Raw genomic sequence first — 27,694 nt, forward strand, 5'->3', positions numbered from 1 at the left:
AAAATCCTGGGTCTGTGTCCGAATTTTCGCCCAGGTTCCGGCCGCTTCGCGGCCGTTTGGTGTCCGAATCGGTAGCCAGGTGATAGGGAATGTTCGGGGGTCCTGGCCCGCTGCGCGGAGCTGTGCCAAGTATTTCCATCATCTCCCCGCTTGTGTCTGGCTTCTCCGCTGATCCCAACTGTCAAAGATTGAATTGAAGTAACATCCTCACGAAGACGGGCAAACGCACAACCACACGAATATGGGACCACTGGTCCACACCCCGTACGACCTGGAGTCCTGGGTCTCGGAGAGCGGTCACGTGCTCGCGCTCGGCGAGGCCGCGCACCCGCTGCCGCCCTGCGCGCTGCACACGTACTCGCTCGCGCTCGAGGACGCAGTTTTCCTGGGCCGTGTGTTCACGCACACGGCCGCGCCGGGCCGGGTCCCCGAGCTGCTGTACGCGTTCGAGGAGCACTGCCGCGCGCGCTGCGCATTCATCTGCGGGATCGACGCGGCGTACATTGGTATGATCACGACGCCGGACGGGCCGGCCCAACAGGGACGCGACACGATGATGCGGGAGAACACGGCCGCGGGGAGGAACGTGTTCCAGGCAGAAGGGGAAATGCAGGAGATGATCGACGAGACAAGGATGGTGTTCAGCTACAACGCCGCGGACGACGCGGACGAGTGGTGGGTCTCGTGGGGGCAGATAGATTTCGCCGTCTACCGCCGCCCACCTGCCGCGAACCGCCGCTGCCCTTACCCCCATCGCCGCTTTCCCATGTCACGCTTCCGCCACCGTCACATGGTGGAGTAGCGGCTGGGTAGCGGCGAAGTACCTGTTTTGACACAAACATGCACTTCGCCGCTCAACGCGGTGTGGCCTTGGCGCTGGACACGACAGCGAGTAGCCTTCGTGTGCCGCAACTGGGGCCGCATGGCTCCAACCAAGGGTCCGGCTCCAGCGGTGCCCATGGCGACGTCGTCCCATGTCACAACGAGCTCATCGCCGTCACACAGCAGGAGGCGGCGAAGTTACTAATTTTTAGGTTTCCACTTTTTCATATAGAAAGATGCCTTATAACCTCTTATGTGCTGTAGTGAAGACCCCAGCATGAAATTTGTAGTCGTTCCACCGCTATGTCCATTTTAGGCAAAGAAATTGATGCCGAGGGACCGATGACACCGGCCACTGTCGGACTGTCCCACCGACTGCAACAAACGGTATATCACTCAGAGGTCATGATACTGACCTCTGACAGCTGTTGAGTACTGTGGCACTGTCTACTATTGTTTCGCTGTCACCGCGGCGCTGCCTTCGCGCCGCATTGGCGCCGCACAAGGGGTAGCGGCGAAATACTCAATTTTTGTGATTTGAAATTTCTGTAAGGATAGGTAGCCCTGATAGTCTAGTATACAGTAGTGAAGACCCCACCTTCCAATTCGGAGTAGTTCCTTTAGAATTTCCATTTTAAGTAATAGTACATTTGTGAGGGATTGAGGATTAGGACATGAACACATAAACAAACAAGGTATTTGCAGATATAACTGTATATATATTCATCTTTGGTCATGGTGCATGGTGTCCTGTGATCACTCTTAACAGCATATGACAAGTAAATACCAAACACCGTACAACAAATTCTGCGAGATCAGCAGTATGTATCGAGCACAAACTTCAATCGGGCGAGCCAGGCGCAACCGTAGGCCAGTGTGGAGCGGCTGCGGGCGTCATCGGATAGCTTGTGCAGATGCCACAGCAGTGGTCTCTCCCTCTCCCTCAAGCAGGCTGCCACTCGCCTCTCCTGCCCTTCGCCGGCGCGCCGCCTCAAGGCAGCCCCAGACTCGCTCAGAACACCCCGACGAGCACAAAATACGCCACTGGTCAGCAAAGGAGGTGACGACAATCAAAACAGTAACATCTCCGGTGCCGACACTGGCAAGCGCAAGGCGCCGTACTTGCTGGTGACTTGCTCCAAGTTGCTCGGCGATCCACCGGCTGAATACAGGCCAGCACCAGGCGCGACTCGGGCGAGCTCTGGCCAAATATTGGCTGTTTTGGCCCGAACCGCCTCCGGAGAGCATTGCCCACGTCCGCGAAGCCTTGCGGGACATACCCGAGGTCATTGCCGTTGAGCGCGTTCTAAGGACCGAACCGGGAGCTTGCGCGTCTGGTCTATGCGCGGGTGACAGCAGGCCAGCAGGCCACGAATTCGGTGGCTGCCGCTTTCCATTTCCTGGAGGGTCGGCATCGTTTTAGCAGGGTAGTCGCGGCAGGTACAAGACGAGGACTCGGAGAGCCAATGCTTCGGCTAAATGTGGCTCGCAAGACACAGAATTGAAGGTTTGTGGCCACGTCTTTGCCAGAGCTGCTCTAGCGGGAAGTCATCTGATCCCCAAGAGCCAAAGCAAGCCGGCTCACGCCGCAAGGTCCTTATGCATTTGCGCGGCGCTTGCGAGGTGACAGGTCGGTGGATAGCCCTGCGAAGTCGCGGGCCACGCTAACGATGATGGCTGCCGTAGTGCCGGTCGACCACTAGCAGAGGGGCCGCCGCCGCCGATGACTGGTGGTAGTGGAGCGGAAGAGAGAAGGAAAAGATGTGTATCATGTGTCATTGACTCTTTCACAGTTGTCACGGTCATCATCACAGTTGTCACCGTTGTCACCGACGTTAACGACGTTGGCCTCAATAACGAGCCCAAAAGTCCCAGTACTGCAATCTGAAGGCCGTTGACGGTTGCGGCAGTGTCTGCTGCGTCTCCGCCGTCGCCGCGGGCGCTGCTATCGCGCCGCACAAGGGGTAGCGGCAGGGTAGCGGCGGGGTAGCGGCGAACTACTCAATTTTTGTCATTTGAGATTTTTGTAGGAATCGGTAGATCTTGACGTCTAGTATACAATAGTGAAGACCCCACCTTCTAATTCAAAGTTGTTCGTTCAGAATTTCCATTTTAAGTAATGATTAATTTTTGAGGGATTAGCTTGACACTATGTTAACAAGGTTGTATATGCACCCCAATCCCTTGCAGACAGCTGAGCAAGGCTCTCTGTCACCTGTCCAGCATTGTGCTGTTCTTTGCTGCTGCTTCACTCTCGCCGCGGCGCTGTCATTGGGCTGCACAAGGGATAGCAGCAAAGTACCTAATTTTTATGATTTGAGATTTTTGGTGGTATTGATAGCCCAGTACATTCAGTATATCATAGTGAAAACCTCGTCATCAAATTCAAAGTCCTTCCTCCAAAAATGCCATTTTAAGTAATGATTAATTTTTGAGGGATTGAGAATTAGAGCATGAACACCTGAATATTCAACACAATACCACCTATGCGACGCAGGTGCAGCACATAGGATGTCGCGTATTGAGTAGATGGCCTTGCAGACTTAAAGAAACAAGTATCTTGACCTGGACTCAGAAGGACAAAAAGACTTCATATTCTGCTCTACACTGCCCATTTTTGTGTCTACAACTCACCCTCTCCAGTGGATTTCACGCAGACAATACCCTCCGAGTCTTCTCAATCTGGAGCGTGAGGTGCCTGGAGGGGAGGCGGCTCATGCCGCGGTTGCGCCGCCCACTATCCGTTCGTCGAACCGCCCCCACAATGCACATGGGCCGGTGCGGGTCTGCGATCGCGTCTCGTTGCGGATGAACGCTTGCACGTCCCCGAAGCCTGTCATGTAGATGAATGTCCGCATTGAGCGTGCTACATTCGCGTTGAGTTTAATCTTGCCGTCGATGGCCCGTCGGCGAGCGCTGGTACATTGGCGAGCGCTGGCATTGTCGCGTCCATGCCCTGCTTGATGAGCCTGCTCGCGGTGTCATGTTGACGTGCGGACGTGCATGCGCCGGTTCTCCGCAAAGTCCGCCACGCCACTATGGGGCAGGCGGCCCTTGCCCGCGCCGATCCGTACCACGTGCAGCGCGCCTGTAATTTCACTGGGGCTACACCACGACGTCGGTAAAGGGACAACCACGCAGAGACAGTGCGGCCGCGATAACGATGTGGGGTCCCAGTGTTCGCAAGCTGTTCATTTCCGTGATGATTGTGAGCGCCGCAAGGTTGTCGGTCCCGCCAGAGCCGGCCGGCGTCAGGTCAAGATGTCGCCGTGGGCAAGAACTTCGTCACTGGGCTGAAGAACGGCAGCCCGAAGCCAAACGGGAACGGCAAGAGCGACCGGGACCTTGAAACCGAGTGAGGCAGGCAATGGAGGGGAAGACGGTGAAGGCACTTGCGGGCCTCAGTAAGTCGAGCTGGTGAGAGGCAAGGCTCCAGACGAGATGCCACAGTCGGGGCGTTCCAGGCCACGGCGCGGAGAGTGGGCCCTGTAAAGCTTGAGTTTTTGTATCTTCGGGAGACCTCGACCCCGAGGACGGAGTCCATCATACTGCTTACGCTGCCTGGTAAGCAACGGGCGACTAGTCACTGCTGCGGAGCAACGACAACAGAGACGCGCCAGAGGAGAAGGCGCGCATAACAGTGCTGAGGGCGACAAGCTGCGTGGCGCCGCCTGGCACAGGGTGGGAAGCGTAAGGGATACAATGTGGACACGCAATGCCAACATAGATGAGAACCAGGAGGTAGCCAAGGTTCAAGTTGCCACTCAGGCCGCGTTGAACGAGGGATGATGCCCCGGGGGCGCAGCGCGCGGAAAGGGCGGCCGAGCAAACGTAGCTTAGTCGCCTACAGTCAGGATTCACCAGGAGCAAGAGAACGCCGGCCAGACCGTGGTAGACATGGTGGAGCGAAAGAAAGATTGATCTTGCCACGTGTCACCACTGTCGCCGTCTCGCCGTCGGCGAGCGTTGATGGCCACGACCAAGAGCGACGACAACGACGGCAATGCGACATGCATTCACAAGAAGAGCGCTAGCGAGGGTGGTGATGGAAACTTTCCAATGAGGAGGACGGCAGTGGTGGAAAGACAGCTGCAACTGCCGCTTACTGGGGTTGCGGCACTATAACATCGCCGCTCACCTCATTTGGCTGGGAGCCGCCACCTGTCACACCAGAGCCGCTACCACTATGTGGAAGAGCCGATACCCGCCGCCTCACTACTGCTATCCAGTGCCGCTACCGAAAAGAATGCGGCGAAATGCACTGTCACTTCCGCCACCCGCCGATACGAGCCGCCACCCCAACATTTCTCAAGACAAGTGCTCACCAACGCGGGCACCATTCGAGCCGCACAGTGGTGCATTCGGAACAGCTCAGCGAACTCTATCGAATGGTGTATGAAGTGTGTCATTATGTGCACTACTCGCGGAGATATTGTCTACAAAAAAACCGGGAGCGCCGCCTCCCGCCGATTTCGCGCCGCTACCTGGGTTTCGGCGAATTCTTTTGGCCCAGTCTGAAGTACTCGGAACATCTGGCCACGGCCCACCGGCCGTATTACAGTACATCGGCCCCTTCGAGTTGGCGATTATGTCCTCGTTGCTCTTGCTTATGGCACACCTGTATCCAAGAATATTGTCATCGGTCAAGGTCACGTCTTCACTTTGCATGTGCAATTTGCTCATACAATGATAGTTTTGACTTGTTATTCACGCAGCGGCGCGAAGAACTCGACACACTCTGCGGTCATGGACGGCAAAGATAAAATCACCGCCTTTTCCAATATTGCACTTCAAATCTTCGAGCACCAACGACAGGGAAGCTTCCGACCGCTGACGAAGAACACACGACTCCTCGGGACATTTCATTTTACCCCAGTACCCGCCATCCATGTTCTCTGTTTAGTTACCCCGAAGGTGACTGGTGTCGCCACCAATCGTTGTCTCCAGCTTGAGCGGGAGGATCTAGCAATATTCAATGAGCTCAAATCCGAGGCACGGAAGGTTTTCGAGGCGATCAAAGCATTCAAGTCACGCAAGAAGGTTCAGAATGAGGATTCAGATGACGAGGGTTCAGAAAACGACTGTTTATAGAGGCCTACATAGCTTGTGTACCACTAATACTATTCCTGTAACACCATTTTGGTTTTTTTGTGTTCTTCGGCGATTTTGGCCGCTTTTTGTTGGAACCTTGATGCAAATTCGGACACCTGGGGCCGCCGCAGGCGGCCCAATTCGGACATGGGGGTCCGGCTCGCGGATCCAGGTGATAGGGAATGTTCGGGGGTCCTAGCGGGCCTTCGCGGCGAGCGGCAGCCCGGGGTCCGGGGTGGAAAACCCCGGCCGTCGCGGCCGGCGCCGCAACTACGTGATAAAAGACTCCGGAGCGCACGGAAAAGGGAGAGAAGGAGGGAGAAAGAGAGGAACGCTCGCAGCGGGCCCCGCGGCGAGCGATGGCTCCCGGCCGGGTGGGTCCAGGGCAAGGCCCTGGTCGGGGTCCGGGGTGGAAAAGCTGGCGCCGCAACCCGAGCAGTTGATTCACATCATCTCCCACCGAAAAAGTCTTGGCGAGCCAACCTCACGAAGATCTCCATCAAAAAAAGTGACAACCTCACGAAAGTGTCCAAGCGCACAACCACACGATTCTGGATACAACCCGCCTGGGGATTTGCACGCAGGAGGGGAGAACTCCGTCTGCGTCCCACCGTGTTTTTTCCCACTGGGTTTTCACGGAGGGTTTTATCCAGTGATCCTGCCCTGCGAGGGCCAGCCGCGGCGCGTGGGTCTCTGGTCCGCTTGACACTTGTTCATAGTCGGTGTGAGGGCAACGTCACGGGTGTAGCTTAGTGCTTGATTGTATGGCTCCTGAGAGCGGGTAGGGGGTCGACATACTCCCTGGAGGGTACAGCTCACCCCCGCTAGCCTCTTGAGTTGGGCGGTACCCAGATTTGGGACCTTATGCCCCGAATAATAATAATAATAATATGACGGCCTAGTCAATGGCATGCGGCTCCAGTAGTGCTGAATAGAAGGTTCCATCTACGAGAGGACATGTAGAGTGGGTACTTTTTCGGTTCTCGTGTCATTCGCCCATGGTTGCGGAAGCTACACAAGACAAGTTATCAACTTGAAGCGCCTAAAAGATTGGAGAGCGCACCTTCCTGTTTCCCAGCCATAGCGGCGGCTTCTACCGTGTCAAGCCCTCGCTCCCCCCAATGCACGCGCCTTGGCACGGTCGTACGAGCTGGGGAAACCCTAGCCTCGCTCAGCGTCATGGTGCCAGCCTGAGTGTCCGGTTCTATAACATGTTTTTTCATTGTTTATTAGAATTGTGAGCTTTTTGACCATTTTGGAGTTTTGTGAAGTGAGCTTTTGTGACAGTTTGGAGGTTGTGCTAGGAGCTTGGAGGTCACAGATGAGAGCTTGGAGCTTGAGTTTGCAGCTCATAGAATAGAGGTTGGAGGTGAAAATTGTTGATGTGCTGAATAATCTTGGGACAATTTAATCATATCAGGGCAAATCATGATTTTGTAGAAATCCTCTAGACAAATCATGAAACTAAGGGGAAAATCAGCAAAAAATGAGAATAATATATGAAGGGACTATATATATGGTGATAATAAATATCAGAATAAGGTACACAACATTTGATTTTATCAAGTGTTACTAATGTCATGGCCACAACATTCTTTGTCCTTCAGGCTGTTTGGGCCTTTAGAAACGTTAAGAGCTAATACCAGTCTTAGGTACTACTGTAGTATTTTACTCAGTTCGCATGTCACGTGTCACACTTGCCATAAAATTCGAATTTTTTTCACATGTCACACTGTTTTACTCAAATTTGTGTCCCAAAAAGGCAATTTATGACGTTTCCGGGCGCCTCCGGCGCCAAGAATTTCCTAATTAGGCAATAATTCGAATTCAAATTTTCGTATCAAATGTCACGCCATTTTTGGCATTCGAATTGAGTAAAATACTACAGTAACTGTGTCACGGCTGTGATAGATGTGACAAGTTTCCGAACAAGGCGGAAAGGGAACACCTGTGTGATGAAACTAATGTGACTGATATTAGATTTCTGTTAATAAAAATTTATAGGCATATTATAATACTATGAAGTACAGGCAAAGTACAATATCTTATATATATTAGTGATAAGTCTCAGTAAACTAGTGCTGACCAAATACAATTATATGATGTTTGAGAGGTAATATATTAAATTCATAAGATATTCAGAGTCTCAACACAATAATGTATTTGTAGTATAGTATAATCATATTGGATGAAAAATATAAATTATGTTATGAATATATTCAACTATAATTTCTATACTTGTTTTCTGTCACAAACAAAGCCGGATCAGATGATGGGCCAACTTAATGGATGATCAAATGATCTAACTTCGTAGTGGTTGATGATGAGATCAAGTTGTATTGATAGGTATGATACAACCGGATGACTATTTCCCAGGAGGTAGGAGGGAAAAGAGAATAAAAGCGCTGGGGGCAGAAGGCCACCAGCGTCCTCCTCCTTATATACTAATTCCAGGCTGACTAATACTGACTCACTCTGACTCATACCGACTCACCCTGACTCATGGCATGACTCACTCTGACTCAGATTGATATGACTCGGTCTGAGTCATTGATGGATTGATGGATAATATCATCTAACCAAATATGGTAAGGCTGTGCTAGCCTTCGTTTGGGGTTGGTTGGTGTGATGTGGTGGAGGTTGATGATATCATCAGAAATTGATGATGGGATCAAATGTGCTGCTGTCATCAGTGATCAGCCTAGAAAGTGTAACATTTTCGTAGAAATTTGACTCAGTCTCGGATGAAGAACTACCCAAGCAGCTGAAGGTTGGTAGAAAGGAAAAAGAAAAAGCCCTATGGGATATAGAGGATTTACTTTGGATGTTATGCAAACATAACCAAAAAACAAATGCAATGTTATTCATATCAAGGGATGTTGTGCCTTATGGCAGTAAACTGGCATTATTGTAGTGCTATAGTGCCAGGCAGTATTATTACAAAACCCATTCTGCCATATGCATTATAAGTACAGTACAACTCATCTGTTCTGTTCCAGGTACATGTTCCCAAGAAAAGCCTTGCATGGCCTGACCCAAAGCCTGAGTCCTGACAATCACCCAGTTTCCTCTGTCAGGGGAACCTCCCTTTTGGCCCCTTGGAGACATCTCCAATTCCGGTTCCGGTCCAGCCCTCCATTTCGCCCACACAATCACCAATCCTTCAATACCCTCCCAATGGTTGCCCTGGGAACTTGCCTGTGACACTGCCCAGGCCTTCCATGCCTGACAGCAGCAGCTATGGACAAGCAGTATATAGTCGGCTCCCTAGCAGGTGGACTCTTAGAGTTTCTTCTCTTTGAATCCTCCCCTGCTAGGTCAGCCTCATTTGTACTTGCTTACCAATGTTCATGCTTTGGATCGGCCCCTGCTGGAACCTTGATCTCAGGCCTCTGGGGTTGCCCTTACATCCTCAGGCTCTTGATCTAGTATCTGTGTGTATTGACTGTTTTACCTATTATATTTGACGATTCAAAGCTTTGGTTAACATCAATATCATCCCTATAAGACTCTCCTGTTGCCATACTAGACTACTAGTTTACCAGGCCTAATATCAGAGACAATGATATTATACCTAAGTTATATCTCTAAATAACAGAGACAGAGACTGCTGTCAGGGGAACATTCCCTTTAGCCCCTAGAAACATCTAGGGTAGAGCACGGGTCAGGGTCAGGGTACCGAGAGGTCAACCCTGACCCTGACCCTCAACTACCCTGACCCCACCGGGTCCGGGTGCTTCGGGTCCGGGTTAACCCCCCGGGTGCAAAATTACACAAATGCCAAGGACGTAAGCAGTTGATTAAAACACTTAGCACCGTAAAAAAAACATGAGATACTACTTGTGGAGCTTTTTTCCCGGCTGTTCTTCAATCGACTCCTCCTCCTGCTCCACAGCCTTCCTTTTCCCGCTAATATTTGCCCGTTGTCCCATATTGACCTTGATGGCGTCGATGATATCTTGATTGCGGACGATGTCGTTGCGGCTCCAGCTCCCGAAGCAGAGGCACTTCCGAATAGAAGCGCCTGTCAGCCGATTGCGTGTATATACAAGTAAGTGTCGACCTTGGGAGAAGACACGCTCGACGGCTGTCGACGTGGCTGGAAAAAAGATCAGAAATTGTTAAAAGATGATATAACAACGCACCAGGTATACTTAGATAATCCAGCGCCATCTTGGAGAGGACAGGCCAGATGTGGCGGCGCTCCCACCACCAGACCATCGGATCACCAGCCTTGGGGTCTGGCGCCTGAGCAAGGTACAAGTCCAACTCGCTCTTGTCCTCGTCTGTCCCGAAGTTGTAATTCAGAAACTCTTCCTCCACCTCTTCCATCGCAGCTGCGCTCGAAGACATGCTCGCCTGGAAGCAAAAGTAGGTTACTGTAGATCAATGAGAACGAAAGACGTACCGCATCACTGCTTAGTGTGTCGTCGCCACCCAGTATCTCAATGTCCGTGTCCCTCTCCCTCTCGGCCCTCTCATAGCTCCGAAACTCCTCCTCAGCCAGCTCCTGTGCTGTATCGATCCACGACTGCTCCCACTTTCGAGACTTGAAGTAATGCAGCTTCAATTGTGGATGAAGGACTAATGGAAATCAGCTACAGATAGATGGGAACAGACAGAGTGCGTACTCATTGCGATGCGATAGACGTTTGACGCGTCAGTATGCGAGTAATACTTGTTGAGGGTTGCTTTGGCAAGATGGAGCGCTTTGCGGATTGGCAAGCGGACGACCATTTGCGAACGGGCGGCAGTGGCTGAGCGCGATGGGAGAACGGTCGTTGTGATGAGGTCGTCGATCTTGTCCATGGTGGGAATGACATCGGCAATGTGGCTCTTCCTGTCGGACGAGAAGAGGATTGTTGCATCTTTGAACGTCTAGGTAATGTCAGCGAAGCAGCGTGGATAGAACATGATATTTACCTTGAGGACATATGCCATCTCGTCCAGGATCTTCCACTCGTCATCTGTAACATCGTATTGGCGTAGGCTGAGGTTTCGATTGGCCGTAATGTCATTAATGACCGACTTGTACTTGATGACGAATAACAGCATATCATAGGTGGAGTTCCATCGTGTGCGCACGTCGCGGGGGATGAGGCGGACGCGAACATTGTGCTTGTTGCATTCGTTCCTCCAGGCAGGTAAAGCGATCGTGGTTGAGTTGATAATAGCGAAGGCAAGCTTGCGAATCTAGGCCGCATTCAGTATGGGTGGAGAGGATTATGACAATGGACACACCCTGCTTATAAGCGTTCGAATCTCCTTTGTAGCCACCTTGTATTCCTCCTGCTCTTCCGGTGATAGAGTGTCGAACACGTCTGGTTCGTTTTCACTATCGTCAAGCCCGTCTATAGCAGTGTTAGCTTGGTCAAGGAGGATCGAGGAGCTCACCATCGTCGACCTCGGCCAAGTCAGATAGCGAATCTGTCTCGTCATCCTCCAGTTCCAACTCTGGTGCCTCATCGCCATCGCCATCGCCATCCTCACCCTTGTCTTCCTCTCCATCTTTCCGCTTCTTCTTCTCGGGCGGTTGAAAAGGTCGAAGAAAGGCCTTCGCAGCAAGATTGAGCGTATGGTTGAAACAACGAACGCGGTTGGCTGCATCGAATACATTGTTCACGTTTTCGGCGAGTGCGGTGTTCTGCGTGTCGTTCGAGGTTGCGTTGTCACCCGCCCAAGCGAGGATCTGAAGATATCAGTGTTTACTCATCGCTGAGAAGGATTATACACACCTTAGCTTGAAGGTTGAATCGGTGTAACATTTCGTTGAATTCAGCGGCGAGCGTTTCGCCACTGTGAGACTACACCGGATAGTCAGCATTGTAAAGGAAGCACAGACACATGCACACACCTTTGGGACCTCGTAGATGTCCAAGAGAAAGACCAGTGGATGGCCTTCGTGCTGAAGATGTACCGTCCATGCAACAAATGCACGGTGGTTGGGTGATGTCCACGCGTCGGTAGCAAAGCTGAGGCGACCAGGATAGTTCTGGAGAAGTATAAGCTCGCATTTGAGGACGAAATAAGACAAACCTCCAGAAGATTCTTGATGTGAGCTGAGCAGCGTTCGAAAGCAGCCTGTAGATCACGAGCAACCGTAAAACGGCTTGGTGGGCTGAATTCAGGACGTCCGGCCGAGAGAATCTCTTTCAACTCGCGATCTTCGATAGTCCTGAACGAGCGAGACGCTTCGGCCAACCAGCGAACGACATGGCAGCTGCGCAAGCATAGGATGAGAAATTGAGAATCAATCAAGCAAAATGCCCGCACCGAAACTCAGGCTCGGTGTGCATCCGATGCGAGACTTTGACTGGGCGTTGTGAAGCTCCAGCCCAAGCTGCAAATATGTCCCCGTCTCGCGGCCCCTTCTGCTTCACTCCCTCGACCCGCTCCCGCACCAAGTCCACCCCCCAGCACTTCTCAGCATGCCTCTTCAAATTCGAAGTCGATGAGCGGTCTTTGGACGGCTGGCCATCTTCGCGCGTCTGGTAGCGCTTGATTCCTTTGAAATCTGCACATCCTGTGAGTAGAACGAAGAAAGATGGACCGGCTGACGCACCTTTGCTCTTGCATCTGGGCTTTGCAGCACAGCGAAACTCCTGATATTGACGTCCGTCTTTGTCCTCCAGCACCTTCGGATTTGGGTGGTAGAATTGATAATAACCGGAGGACCATTTGCTGGCTAGAGGAACATATCAGAGCGCAGAAACAACAATGCATAGATAGACATACTGTTAGGCTCGTTGTTGCCTGAATCTTTACCCACATCGGTGTTATGAGGAGCTTTGGAACCATTCTTGCCTTGAGAAAATGTCAGTAAATGGATATTACTCGAAAGATATTCGTACTGCCGCTCGACTTCGATTGTACGATCACCTTAGCCTTCCGCTGAACAGTTTTGGCGACTTTTTTGAGAGAAGCAGCGGTCCTCGAGATGATGCTCGAGGCCCGAGACGAGACTGACATGTGTGAGCGCAAGGAGAAGGAGAGCAAAGGAAGATGTGCTCACTCGAAAAGCCCACTTGGCTTGATGTTATAACGGGCAGTGGAGGGGCTTGAGGCGCTTGACCAGCTCCTATGAGCCCTGAGACTGGTCCAGGGCCATCCAGGGCCGCAGTGAGAGGAGGTTGCAGTGAGGAGAGCCAGGAATGAAGTGGGTTGCGCCAAGGTCTTGGCCACGTCAGCTCCGCGTGACTCGGTGTGACAATGATCCGTCGGTGATACCCGCCGGGTGACCCGGCATCGGGTCAGGGCTCATCCGGGTCTAAATTCTGAGCAACCCGGTACCCGGACCCGGTGTACCCGACCCGGTGACCCGGCGGGTTTACCCGAACCCGTGCTCTAGCCTAGAAACATCTCCATCTCTGGTTGTTCAACTCTGTGTTTACCCCTGCCAACACCCTAGAGTTTCTTCTCCTTAGATGTTCCCCTGTTAGGTCAGCTTTATTTGTATTTACTTTCCATTTTTCACTCTTTGGATCCTCCCTTGCTAGCAGAACATGATTGTGTTGAAGATACCTGCTTACTTGCTGGCCCTATAGATAGGCATAGTTTGTCCTTCTCAGGGAATGGAATGAGGACTATCAGATACAACAGTTGTAAAGGTTTATTCATGCCATATTTATTTTCAGAACAATTTTACAATTGGTAATTTTGGTATTTACCTAACACTAGCTATATAAACTGAATTGGGTGGCCAGGTTTGGATAGTTCATTACCTCGTATAACATATATTTAATCAGAGTGTACTTATTTTTTTAAAAAATATCATTAGATATTTTTTTCATTGTTGTTCCGAATAAAAATGTTGTATATTGAAGGATAGTGTTCTAATCACTACCTATGTGTATTGGCTCCAAATTAGGCCAAATCCAGAAGCCTTATGTAAGTAGAAAGCACCAAGCACAGACCAAACTAATGCTGTGCACCTCAGAGCTCCCAGCTCCAGCTGCGTAACAAAGCTCAAAGCTCCAACCTCCAAGCACCCTCGGCAAGCTCCGAGTTTCCAATGATAAAAACCGTCATACGGTTCCCCATGGGCTGGGAGGAATTTCTTGAAGTCGAGGACAACCACAGCAGCCGCGACAGATTACTAGCCCCATAAGATGGCTCAACGAGGAGGTGTCCGAGCGGAGGAGCAGCCGTCATGTGGGTTGTCGTGGTGGGGGGAGAAAAAGACGATCAGATCACACTGACATGCCACTCGGACCGGCGCCGATCTATCTTCTCTCTTCTCCACCACGACGATGGCGGACACCTTCTTTTCGCTCGCCAGACACACTCGGGAGGCTATCCATCGCTTATCCGCGTGCTCAACAAAAGGTACCCGACCTAAACTGTACAATGCATGTTCTTATGTGCTGATCTGTTTTGTAGTGCCACAGTGCTTGCCTGACGGCGGTGAATGCTGCCGTCGTGCTCTTTCTCCCACCATACGACGGTCGACTACGTTGCTTCCAAACGCCTGACGCTTCGCAGGCGCACGGTGTTCGAAGCCAGCCACGTCCTTGCGCCTAACTTCTGAGGCCAGAGAGGGGAAGGCAAAACGGGACTGGTGTTCTGTGGGACATACTCGAGGGGGAGTAGCTCAAAGCCTCGCGTCTAGAGCTGACGCGGTCGAGAATATTAGGGAAGCAAAGCATTTTTGGGGAGGAGCCGTCCCAAACGACACTGGTATTCAAGGCTTGGCCCTTGTTCCCGATATGGTCCCTAACATCCTGCCCCGCAGGCTCTCTTTTCAAGTTGAAGCGCTCCGGTCTCCTCAATCTCTTGCCACCTCCTCGGTATAAACCATGTCTGCATTGAAGGCCGTTCAATGCTTAGTGCAGGATTCCGATATCTCTTCCAAACAACACAAGGACGCCGGCGGGGACAATTTCCCTACTGTTTCAAGGGCGCTGCGGCATAGTAAACTGGTCATGACGGACTCGGATGGCTCAAGCTCGTATCGCCAGTCGCCGCCCAGCTTCAGCCGCTAATGAAGCTTTCTTGTACCATCTACATGCGTTACTCGCCACTTAACTCCTGCCTCGAGGCTCCGTCTTGAGTGATGACAAGCGCGGACTGTATTCATTCACACATGGCCGTATTGAGAAAGTAAGCATGGACTTCTTGTCCTTCTTCATTATGAAGTGCATTCTATTTCAAAGCCTGCGCCAAAGACCATTGCAATGAAACAAATTTCAAAAGAGCGCGTATATCTAGGTCTGCTCAGATAGCTCCTCTACCGGAGGCGCACGCTCGCCCAGTTGAATCTAACATTATTCTCATCAGTCCACCTCGCAACACCAGCAGCAAAAACACGCACCCAGCCGGTGCGGTCACGCAGCCCGAGTTCTTCTTGCTGCTCGCCTGCGGGCCGTTCGCGCAGTTGTCATGCTTTCCGCCCGACTCGAAGAAGTCGATCCCCTTTGCGCCGTTGAAGGAGATGCTCCGCGCGGTGCGGCCCTTAGCGAGGAGCACGCACTGGCCCGCTTTGGCCGCGGGTTGTGTGGCGATGACGGCGCCGGTGCAGCCCGCGCCGGCATGCCATTTCAGGGTGGTCGCGTTGGCGCTGCCGGCGGCGCAGGCGATGAGGAGGGAGGCGAAGAGGGCGGTGAATTGCATGGAGGTGTTTCTATATGTGTGTCAATGCCTTAACCGTTCATAAAGGAAATAGCCACTAGCCTTGACGAGTGGAACTTGAAGTCGAGTTCAGAATATGTCGCTGCTGTAGGCTGCTGCAGGGATTTATGCTGCAAGCAACTTAAGCGAATGAGAATACTTACTGTATCGGGAGCGACTACCGTCGAACTGGCACGGTTTTCTTTGAATTAGCCGAGGGAAACAACCCCCGCCCGAATCAGCATCGGCGGACGGCGGTTGTTGACTCCGGATCCCTTCAGGCCGCGTCGGTGGCAAGCACTGCGCCGCCGCATCACACGCCGAGCGAGATCACGATTCGTTCCCGCTGCAACGACCGTGTCAGCTAGTGAATATAATATGAGGATATTACAAACAATACACGGGAGACAATCACCAAGATACCCTACGGGCTGTCCAGCGCTACCTCTTCCGCGACGATTCGAGGGGTTCCTGGAGTGATATTCCCTTTACGTCGTTCACGAACCGCCAGAGAAGCACCCGCAGTACATCGACAGCGAGACATGGCAACTAGAGCTAAAGCGCGGTCGTGCTCGATGGAGACATTGCCGGTTGGGGGACAACAGCAGCGTCGGAAAGGGAGGAGTAGTTGGCAAAGAGACCTCGACGCGCGGAAAAAGTAGAGAGGGCAAGGACAATTTGGACGTTGGCAGCCGTATGTAGATGAACGCAAGTGCCTTGCGGGCAACGAGCAGATGGGAAATAAACAAGCGCCGTTGGATATTGTGTTGTTGTTTGCGCGATGGTGGGAGCCGTTTTCTTGGCCGAAGGCGTCGAAGCAAGCTTGATCGCTGCCAGACTGTAGTGCCAATAGCAAGGCAGAGCTTCACGAGCGTGGCGGGGCGGGGCCATGGATTATGATAGGGAGGTGTTGTATGTTGCTGTTGAGACGCAGAGGGCGTCTGGCTACCCAAACCAAGATGATTGAGTCTGAATAACACAGAAGGCGGTAAGCTTTACTCACCTCCATCCGTAGCTCGTCCAGGACAGCACACACTCTCCCAACTTCCAAGCTTCTAGTCTGGCGCGCGAAGATCGTGTGCGCGTCTCAAGGGGCTGTTGCCAGTGAGTGAGCTGGTGAGTAATGTACTGCTCCACAGCAAAGCGTTGGCGCACATCCATGCTCTCAGGCTGAAGATTTCTGCGACGCAACTGTTTGGCCAGTCAAGCTGGGGAATAAACATCAAAAGCACTGGTAGACGCACGTTGACCTTTCCGATATCCGCCTTCCCAGTGGCTTCTCAAGCCATCCTCACTAATTGGCGTCTCCGCTTGCAGTTTGCCGCGAATGACTGGTCTTGGAACTCTCGTTGTCAAAGACGGGAATGTCGGAGCGGTCTAGAAGGGGAACGCGGGTGGCGATCGTGCCCGCGGGACAGAGCTTTTACGACCGAAACATGCTGGAAGGATATGGGTGAGCACAGACTTTCCCAATGGACAGAGCTTGGGGAAGACACACCGTTTCCGCCCCCGCCTCTCCAATGTGCCCATCGACAACGACGGGCTTCCCGCCCAATGCCCCAATAGCCCAGCCCGAAAGAAGGAAGCGGAGCGAGGTTCTGGGTAGAGCGATACAAGTCGCGCTCGTCTAGTCGGCGCTGGCGCCGGAGGCTCGGCGAGGCACGTGACCTGGCCGATTTCTCCCGAAATGTAAGCCAGACAAAAGGTGACGGGAAAGGAAAAGGGAGGGATGTGGGTTGCCGACAAGGACGGGGGGCGAGGGAGAGGGAGAGAGCCGGAGGCAGAAATTGACACGTTAGTTAGGCTGCGGTTGAAGGGGAGATGTGGGGCACGGCTAGGTAGTCGTCGACCTGGAGCTTGACGAAGATGTGAGGAAGATGGGGAGAAGATGAAGCGAGAGCTTCGCTCGCTCACGCGCACAAGTAGAATGCTGCATTCGAAGACCAGCATGGGATTGGGGTCGGAGAGGAGAGGAGAAGTCGTTTGCAGCATCCTCCGTGATTCCTTATGGAAAGGCCGGGCGTGGTGGCGGGTGCGGAAGGACGCGGACGTTGGAGAGGCAAGAGCAGAGGGAATGAAGAAGACGGCGCTGTTGTAGTTGACAAGTAAAGCCTGTTTTGGAAGGTAAGATGTGTCTACGCGGGAAGTTGTGAGCTGTAACACAGCGCTCTCTCTGCCTGTAACCCTTGACACGTTTTCCCTCTGATCCCGCGACTCTTGTCCTTTGCGGTAAGCCATCTTCAGGAGTAGGCTGCGAAAACGCGTCAGCAACGCCTGAGCGGAAAGGCTAAGACAGCAAGCAGGCCAGACTACCCGTCGGCGAGTAAAATGGCGCACATGGTCCGCGTAGGGCAGGAGATGACGATGGAGAGTCGGGGAGAGGAGGCAATGCAAGTACCTCTTGGCCGCTAAGTAACCTCAGACTCCAGAGTCGCGTCACCTTTATAACGCAGCAAAGCTTTCCCTCGAATGCCCAGCGGCGCCGGTATAGCCACAGCGCGACAGAACGGTATGTCGCATGGTCGTACTCGTAGTCGTGGTCGAGAAGAGAGAAGCGGCGATCGGTCCGAGGACATGTGACCACGCCGATCTTGACTCCGCGCCACGATGACCCGCAAGACCGGTCCTCCCCGCTCGCTCGACCGCCTTGTAACCAAGACAAGGAGACCTGCGACGGCTCTCTGACGCCCCTTGTAGCTGGCTGGGATGCGCGAATGGTGCCACGTGCGTCTTTTCATTCGGTCTGCTCAAACGCGACGTTTTTTATAGGACAAGCTTAGAAGTCAGTGGCAGGCGGAATCATGCTTGGCGTAGGGCTATACGGGCGAGCAACGGAGTGCCTACTGAAATGAATCTACCTACCATCCCAAGCTCGATGCGAGACTTATAAGGGAGTATATGTAATTGCTAGTTCGATGAATGATATTCGGCAAGGACACTAGATGATTCTGTATAGGATACAACGTCAAGGTAAAGCAGCAATGGTCTGAAGATACTAGAGTTGAGTGAATACGATGGTGTTCAACAACGATGGCTCATCAGAATTGATACAGACCAGACGGTTCTTCCACGGGACAGACACGGTGGAACACGTTGTACTCGGCTTCGTGTGTTCCCGCTGGCAGAGCAACGTCTTTGCGGCTCGCCATGTGTATATAGTCGGGACAGAAACACCACACCCAGGACAGCTTGTGTTTTACTTGAATGGCTGCACGGGCTGCTTCGGTGGATTTTTTGGGTACACAGAGATGGAATTGAAGGTGCAACATGTTCTTGGTAGCGACCCATTCAACTTGGTAGGATTTGGGGAAACCCACAGCCTGAGCGGCGTACGGAGTGCGCGCTGGCGATATATGAATGCGTTTCAGATGGGACAAGCAGCTGAAGTCAAATGTTTCTTGAAGCCAAAAGACTTGGTTCATGTCCGCAAACACCAAGTCCCGCACATTGATGCACTGATGGAGGAGAGAAACGGTGTGCGGTGAACTGACTGTGGTTGACGGGCCTTCGGAGTAGATCAAGAGTAGACGTAGATCGAGGCGAGTTATCTGGTTCAAAACAGGCATAAGCCTAGGGTGCTGGACGGGTGGTTTGGTCAATACACCACCCAAAGACAAGGTGGTGAGTGTTGACCCAAAGGCGAGAAGCATCAAGGGGCCATCGAAGAAAGGTGATGCTGACCTGTATCCGTCCAGATCACTCGCTACGTGAAGACTGGTCAGACTCCGAAGGGGTACAACATGGGGAGCGCCATCAAGACGTGCGGCGTAGTTGATTGGAGGGTTGTTGGTCATGGGAAATGCCAAGAATAGACCCAGTGTATGGAGACCGAGAGGCAAGTGGCGGATGACATTGACCAGGTCGGACGTGGTGCAATTCGGTTGGAAGAATACAAAGAGGTGAAGTAATCGGGGGAGATTTTGGAGCACTCCGGGCAGAATGTCTTCGGGGTCGCGGAAGTGCACGACACGTAAAGTTTTCAAATTTGTGTATTGGGAAGCTAGAGTGCGAGAGAACGCGCGTCGGAGGGCAGGGACAGTGATAGTTACGAGTTGGCGAATGTATGATCGATGAGGGCGGCTGTCGATGAGCACCTGCAGAGCGGAACATTCGGGATCAGCCCACTGGTCCACTACAATGTTTCTGGCAATAACGATGCGGACGACATCGGCTAATTTGGCGCAGACGAGCGCCAGCTGAGGCAGGTCGGAGTGGTTAGTGAGAAAAGCGATAGAACTGAGGAGCTCAGGCGCCAAATCCAGTAGCTTCACCATATGGGAAGACAGACGCAACTGGTTGAAGGAGAGTGCGCTGTTGTTTATATATGCGAGGGCGGCTGCGGAAGGCAAAAAGCTTATTACCAACGGTCACGGTGCTTGGACCCGCAGTAATTAGACTATTCGAATAGATAAATAGGGCTGTAGGCTGTCGCCGTATAAGTACGGCTACGGCCGTGTACGGTACGGCCTCTGACGGCGCCGGGACGGCCCCACGCCGTACCGTAAGCTCTCGAGTTCAAGGTGCTTACGGTACGGGACGGCGCCGTCACGCCGTATTACGGTGACGGTACGGCTGGCCAGGTCACACGGTGTGACCTGGTGTGACCTGGGCCAAAGTCGGGCTCCGAGCGACCGGGCCGGGTCGGGCGGCGGTGCCAAGCGGCTTCCTGGCGTGTTGGGCTGCCTGAGAGGCTAGCCAGGCCGTGTTGGCTGACGACCGACAGTGGCTGGGCCCTAGCAACGGGCGGCCGGAGGTCCGATACCCAGCGAATCGACGATCTCCGGATCAAATCCCGGGTTAGCCGAGCCTCCGCCGTATACGGCGACCGTCACCGTATACGGGACGGTTATTACGGCGTCACGGCCGTCCCGTCGCCGTCCCGTACACTCGGGCACCAGGTACGGGACGGTTATTACGGCGTACGGCACGCCGTAATACGGCGCCGTAGCCGTACCGTATGGCATTCCTATTTCCGAGCGTCAGACGAGTTCTGTCGGAAGTATTTGCATCAGAACCTCCGGTGGTCCAGTCGAAAGGGAACGAAGGCAGCACAAAAACTGCCAGATAACTGGGAAGATCAATGCTACACGGTTTTCCTTCGACGCGCATACACTATCAAGGAGTACGAAATCCCTGCGGAGCTAATCGTCAATTCAGACCAAACGGGAGTCATTTTCTTACCGGGGTCACGCATGACATGGGCACCACAAGGGTCAAAGCAGGTCGCGGTGGTGGGAAACGAGGAGAAGAGAGCATTTACAGCTTTGCTCTCGGTCACTGCGGCTGGGGCGACACTCGGTATCCAGTGTGTTTATGGCGGTACTTCCGATGGCGTTACACCACCTACGGATGCACCCCATCGTAACGACTGCGACGCGGCCGGATTTCGCTTTGTTCCATCTGGGAAGAAGGGGAACCACTGGTCAAGTCAGAAGACCATGCGGGAATTTGTCGAAGACGTACTCGTTCCATACCTTGCGCAAAAGAAGACGGAATTAAAGCTTGACGAACGACAAAAGGCACTCTGGCTTATCGATGTATGGTCAGTTCATCGCTCCGCAGAGTTTTTGGGCTATATGCGAACTCACCATCCTGATATCCTTGTCGACTTCATCCCTGGCGGCTGTACTGGCGTTGGACAACCACTGGATGTCGGAATTAATCGCCCGTTCAAGCACGCAGTGAAGGTGGCGTACCACGAATGGCTCATCGATTCGTTTTTGCGAAAACGGGGGAGAGGGCAGGGCGATGTCGCTGGACAAGTCGATTGGGACACTCCGAAATGCGAGCGTTGCATGGATCTGGAAGGGGTTTCAGGCCATCCAGCGTGAAGACTTGATAAAGAAGGTGCGTACCTCGAAGCTCGCTTGTCATTTCCCTTCATAAGCCCTGCAGGCGTGGTCTATGTGCACTGTTCGTGGCCACAATCTCTCGTTCGAGTGTCTCACTTCTTTTGAAACACGCGAGCTCCTTCGAAACCTCCGAACCACAAATCCTCAGCTCTTGAACGACTTCCAAACCAAATCCACCCACGAGTTCCGCCCTAGCGATAACGACAAAGTGGGGGAGGACGAAGTGCTGTATGACGACCCTGAACTCGGCGATGACGATTCAGAGATTCCAACGCGAGAGGTCGTCGAGCATGTTGTGAGTCGAAAGGCGCAGGGGCTTCGGCGCGTCAGGGCCAAGTCAGAGGGAGGGGGTTTGGCGTCGTTAGGGCAAGCAGAGGACCCAGATGCTGAGTTGCCCGTGGCTGTTGGTGAGGAAGAAGATGGAGATGGGGAGAAGGAGATGGGCCGTGGCAAGCGTGTGCGCCATTCCACGGCCAGTCGATACACCTATTTCTGGCGTCACGCGCGGCGAACGACCACGACGAAGATCTACCAGAGCTGTAAGTAGATAGTTGACCTGCAAGGCCAAGAGACGTACCCGTGGGCCCCAAACCCTCCTAGCAATCCCTCGAGCAGCGCCAGCATGCACAGCCGCGTTTCAAAAATGTTGAGGGCGGAAACGTTAGTGGGAAGAGGCAAAGTTTTTTAAAGAATGTTTTCATCATACAAACTGGACCAAAAAGGTCAAGTTTTTGGGGGAGAAAAATTTATTGGACAAAGTAAAATTTACAAATAGGTATTTTGACGCTACAAATGGCAAGTATTACTACAAATGTTCTTTAGCTACAGAGTCATCTAAAAACATGAGGCTTTTCTACGAGTTTTGAGAGCAAGGGAAAATGTATTCTAAAAGGGGAAGTATTCGAATGAGTTTTTCTGCTCGAAAAAGCTCAAGTGTTTTGACTCGTTTTTTGACCCGTAATGAAAAAAAAACATTTAAGATTTAGATGCGTTTTTTGACCCGGAGAATGTCGAGTATTTTAATGCATTTTCCGAACCGGAAAACTTCAGGTATTTCAATCCATTTTTTGAACCAGAAAACAACAAGTTTTTTGGGGCCGAATGTGGTGAAATAAAAACTTAAAGTTTTTTCCAAGGGAGGGCGATTTCGCCCGAGAGCGCCCGAAATCGCGCGAAAAGCACTTGTATTGCATTGAGTTTTTTATATATATACACGCCGAACAGGCACATCCATGCCCTCCAGAATCAAGCTCATCCCCGTTACCACGCCAGCTCGGCCCCCACATCCCATAAACCCAAACAGCTCCTGATGCCTCTGGCGGCAGCTTTGACACGACACCCGGCCTAGCCATGCCGGACGAAACCACGAATGCGCGATTTTTTCTGTATCGCGCATCAGCGCCGGACTCTGCGGTGAACCCTGGCGGCGTACCGAACCGCTTCGGCGCGGGCACCTCCCAAATAGCCTCCCAGCTGTGCGGACGGCACCGCTCCCACCGCTCCAACCGTGTTTTGTACTGGGTCGAGTACCGCCATCATCGAGGACGACCTCCAAAGCGTAGATGTAGCCGGGTTCATCGTCTTTCACGGCAATGTACCGCTGCCCGATTGTCCAAACACGATCCAGGAGAGCATCGTCACATTTAGAGTTGAGATCGTCGACTTCGGCTTGGGTGATGGGGATAGGGTAGTGGGAGAGGACCCGACGAACGACAAGACGAGCTCGCGAGTCGAGCTTGTGGTAGAAGACAGCTTTGGCGGCGGACGGCATGAGGTGGTGTGGTAGTGTGACGGTGGGAGCGCGACGAGCGCGAGTGACGATGGTGACGATGGTGACAACGGTGACGATGGGAGCTAGTAACGCGGGGATGGCGTCGGCAGACGCGTCGGTCAACGGCGGGAGTGAGTGGGCGGGTGAATCGGGAACGGATGGACGGCCCGGTGACCGGCTAATTGACGCCGGGTCCCGAAACGGCGCGAGTGGGCCGACCGGATGAGCGGGTATGGACGGCCCGACAGCCCGGTTGCCGGATAAGGCCCGGAGCTTGGCAGGGGTGCTTTTAGCGCGCGCTGAGCAGCGCTGGAATGGCCATGCCGGCCGATGAGGGGGGCAGAGGGACTGGCTGGTCCGCCGATGATGTCCGCGCCAACGAAAACTAGGGCTAGGGGAGATTTGTAACGGGGTGTCGATTGGTCGGCGGTTGGGGAGGACATCGTGAATGGGATGGTGTTCGTCGGCGGGTCCGTCTAAGATCCCTAGTAATCAGTTAGCATACCATAATACACGCAAATTGAAGCACATACCTGGAGTTTTCATCCCCGACGACGTGGACGAGTTTTCGCCCGCCTGAACGATTTTTCGCTTAGGTGCAAAATTTTTGAGGCCTGACGAGAAAAAAAATCGCCCAAGGGCTTCACCACTGCCGACGCGAAACGCGTCCACGAATGCAGGATGGTGACGATTTTTCGCCCACATGGACGATTTTTCGCCGACAGGGCGATTTTTCGCCCAAGTGTCCATCTTGAGGCGGGCACTCCCAACGCAGAGCGCGTCCAGGAAGGCGGGTGGGTGGTGGTTTGTTTTCATCGATGAGGACGATTTTTCGTCGTCAGGGACGAGTTTTCGCCCGGGTCTGTATGTCGATGGAGAGGGGATGGAGAGATGGGAAATGTCGGAGCCACCACCGCCACCACTCCTGACGCAGAGCGCGTCCAGGAGGGCGGGGTGGTGAGGAAGAGAAGAGAAGGGGTTTGATGTGACCAGCTTGGTGTGACGATCATGATCAAATCATGATCATCATCACATCTCAACTCAAATGAAAATTTTGTTGTATCGAAGCATTGTTTATTGACAAACACTTACGACAAGTACTACTGAATAACAACACTATGCTGCTGCCGCACGCTCAGTGGCCAAAACAAACAGATTAAATACCTGACGAGACACCTTCAGCTTCTTGACCTCGGATAGGGATTGCTCCTTGAGCCAGCCCTCGCTGTATAAGCTACGAGGAAGGCCAACGGGAGCGGGAGCGAACCCAGGCATCTCAGAGTGTTTGCGGGGCAGGGATTTGGGGCCGCGACTTCCTTTTTTGAATCCTTCCACTTCTGGATCCACAAGGCGATGCAGATATTCCGTCACGAACTCGTGTCGCCAGATGCAAAACTTGACCCAAAATACTTCATAACGTTCCCCATTCTTGTCCTCATCCTTACCCAACTCCTCCGATGACATGCCCTCCCAGCCGAGTAATTGAACCATCTGCAAAAGGTGCTGCCAAGCTAAGATATCAGGCTCGTTGTTGAGAATCTTGTATTCGATGGTGCTGCGAAGGGCGTCCCCACGATCGACGAATTTCTATAGACCCTTGAGCAAGATTCATTACCGTCCGCGACCGCGCGAGGGCAATGGCGATGATGATGCGTAGATAAATTAATTCACCTATGCTTACACTACCTGCTACAATACAAATGCAATATTAACATTCCTCCGTCGAGGATCGAACCGCCTCCCCGAGATCACGTGGGGCCATCACGAAGGTGGGAGAGCAACCGAAGTTCCTTTACGCGCTGTGCTGCAAGAAGACGCCTTGTGAAGAGAATACTGACCCACGTCTTGGCTGAATTGACACATTGATTAAACTGCTGCTGTTGATTGGTCTCCAGTGCACGGTCAAGAGCAGCCTGTGCCGTCTCAACTTCGTCCGTGTCTGGGTCGAAACGTGGCTGCGCACTCATTCATTTGCGGCGATAAGTCTCGATCTTGTTGTACACCATCGTCTCTAGCATTGCTGGAGTAACATCGGTGCCTTCCAGTATGTTCCCCCACTTCTTATCTTGCGCGACAGACACTTCGACAATCTTAGCCACAATCAACTCGTTCCACCTCGATTCACGGTACTTGCGACCGAAGTCTAGATGCGAGCAGTCTTGTGGGTCTTCGACATGGTTTTCGCAGTTAAGGACCTCGTTTTCGGTGGCAGGAACGTGGGTGAGGAAGCTTTTGATGTTTTGAACCCCTATAAGCTTGTATGCCGCTTTTCGTAAAAGTTCCTGCAATGCCGGAGTTGATCAAGGCCATTGGGAAATAACAATAAACACGCACATGAATGGCATTCTTCACGCTAGGATCTCGCAGACTTGACGACGAAGCGAGAAGTTCCTCTCCCACGAGCTCGCCATCGCTCCCGTCCTCAAACGTGCTGCGCGCTGTCTGCCTTTTGCGTCTCCGCGATTTGGAGGGCGTGTTAATGGTTGCTGAGAGTCCTGTCCGACGAAGCTCATCCGCCAGGTTGTTTACGATTGCGTCCAAAGTCTCCGGAGTCAGTTGTGAAGGTAGCTCTGGGACAGTCGGAGATTGTTGCGGGGAAGAATCGCTGGGGGATAAACCCAGGGGTAGCATAAGGATACGGCGATTGTTATGGGGGGGTGAGACTGGCCCTTGTACCACGACGCTGCGCTGGTGGCCGCTGAGGGGTGGTTTCCGCCTGCTTCGCGTTGTGAAGTAATTGAAAAATCTTGTTGTCTTTCATCGTCTAGATTAATCTCAAAAGTGCGCACTATAAGGAGGGTAGTTGGCTCACAACATTGCTGGACTTTTGTGTCAACTCGTTGGACTTCTGGGCCAACTCGTTAGCCTTGTCATCCTGGAGGGTGTTAGCCCGCACTCTCGACGAATACAAGTCTACGAACCCGCTCTTGTGTAACTTCTTTCAATTCTTCTGAGCGCTGAGCAAGATCTTCTTGAGCTTTGATGATTTGCGCTTTCAAATTGGCTATCTGGGCTCGCTGGAGTCTTGTCAGTCGGAGTTTCAACGGGTAGATAGGCCGACACTCACCCCCTCCGTGTCATCATCGTCGACCTCCATTGCCTTGTCATACAATTGAGCTTGGACAGTCCTCAAAACGCTTTCCTGGTCTCGAACTGCCGCCGTAAGGCCTTCTACCTGAATCTGAAGTTGCCGTTTTTGCTCCTGAAGCAGTCGATTTTCGGTATTAAGGGCGCGGGCAGCGCTGTGTTGTTTCTCAGCCCGCTCCTTGTAGATCTTGACCGTTTCAACAGCCTATGCAGCGTGAGTCAACAAAACAGTGGGAATCAAAGTGGGAACGAACATCGTCTTGTTGTTTTTGAGACGGCCCCGCGACTGCACGAGCTTTGGAAGGAGCTTGCCCACCGTTGGATTGTCGACGCATATTGGGGGTGGGATGTCCAAGCTGGTTACCCAGCTTTTAAGTGAACGAGCGATCCGCTTTCAGCAAAAAGCAACAATAACGAGGACAATCAGAGCGGCACCACAATAATCGAGCTGACGCAGGGCGCGTCCAGCTCAATCGTTTCATTGTCCGCGCCAAAGCGCGCAACAAGGTTGTGGTGGAAGAAAGTAAGGTGTAGATCAAGGTGCCGTGGACGGTGACAGTGATGATGGCTGGCATATTTTCACACACAATTGTAACCACATTGGGAAATTTCGCACACGATTAGGTACGATTGATTCAAAGTAGACTAAAATTATCACACATCCTCCGATTCGACTGAGAGACTACTAAGGCTACTTGTATCCGAGCTTTCAACCTCAACTCTGTGTGCGGCTTAATAAGAACAACGATGAGCATAAAGATGATAACTTACTTCGCCCGAGCCTTGCCCTTTGCCTTGCCGGTCTTTGCCGTCGGAATAGGCTTGAGGGTCACAGTCTTCTTCTTGGCGGAGGGGCCGGCTTCCATTGTGCTGCCGGCCTTGGCGGACTTGCCTGCCACGTTGCCCGCCGCGGCTTTGTCGGCTTTGCCGGCCTTGTTCGGCTGGGCACCGAAATCAGGACGGAGATGAGTGTTCAACTGCTCAAGAAGTTCTGCTTTCGTTGTTTGCCGCGGTACTCGTGCTGTGGAGACGGTGGATAAGGAGAGCTTCGACTGGCCAGTTGCCCATGTACTTGGCGAGCACCGGAAAAGCTTGCTCAATCTATAAACGGGTTAACTTCGACACCATGCTGATCAGCTACTAACTTTGTGATAGACAATAGCTAGCTGCTGATCGTCCTGGCCCTTGAAGCTTTGTTTTGTGTCGAGATGGAGGCTGGCAAGCGATCGGACTGTGTCCTGTGAAGGATCGTTCAGATGACAAGTAAGACGAAGAAGCAAAACACACTTTGAGTTCCTTTGTAAACAGAATGCTCTCCTGTCAGGGGAACCTCCCTTTCGGCCTGGAGACGCGCCCGATTCCGGTCCGACTCCGGTTCCGACTCCGGTCCGGCCCTCCATCTCGCCCGCACAATCACCGATCCGTCAACGCCCTCCCGACGGTCGCCCTGGGACCTCGCCTGCGC

At 52.7% G+C, this 27,694-nt stretch overlaps 3 protein-coding genes across 3 annotated transcripts; all 3 read right to left on the reverse strand.

The window, feature by feature from the left end:
• Nucleotides 1-2,161: 2,161 nt before the first annotated feature.
• MIND_01151700 (uncharacterized protein) lies at nt 2,162-2,631 on the reverse strand (the record flags this gene model as incomplete). Its single annotated transcript, XM_037368046.1, has 2 exons — nt 2,162-2,354; nt 2,408-2,631. 2 exons carry the CDS (start codon nt 2,629-2,631, stop codon nt 2,162-2,164), a joined length of 417 nt encoding a protein of 138 aa, XP_037215878.1.
• A 7,191-nt stretch (nt 2,632-9,822) lies between these two features.
• Nucleotides 9,823-12,882, reverse strand: MIND_01151800 (uncharacterized protein; the record flags this gene model as incomplete). Its single annotated transcript, XM_037368047.1, has 4 exons — nt 9,823-12,427; nt 12,472-12,598; nt 12,649-12,717; nt 12,765-12,882. 4 exons carry the CDS (start codon nt 12,880-12,882, stop codon nt 12,337-12,339), a joined length of 405 nt encoding a protein of 134 aa, XP_037215879.1. The 3' UTR covers nt 9,823-12,336.
• A 3,692-nt stretch (nt 12,883-16,574) lies between these two features.
• On the reverse strand, nt 16,575-17,858 carry MIND_01151900 (uncharacterized protein; the record flags this gene model as incomplete). Its single annotated transcript, XM_037368048.1, has 6 exons — nt 16,575-16,614; nt 16,675-16,710; nt 16,764-16,769; nt 16,947-16,958; nt 17,018-17,770; nt 17,833-17,858. The coding sequence occupies 6 exons, from the start codon at nt 17,856-17,858 to the stop codon at nt 16,575-16,577; spliced, it is 873 nt and encodes a 290-aa protein (XP_037215880.1).
• Between the last annotated feature and the right edge of the window lie 9,836 nt (nt 17,859-27,694).

The sequence above is a fragment of the Mycena indigotica genome (genome assembly GCF_014461135.1).
Source record: "Mycena indigotica strain 171206Taipei chromosome Unknown Mind.scaff0010, whole genome shotgun sequence".
Lineage (NCBI taxonomy): Eukaryota > Fungi > Basidiomycota > Agaricomycetes > Agaricales > Mycenaceae > Mycena > Mycena indigotica.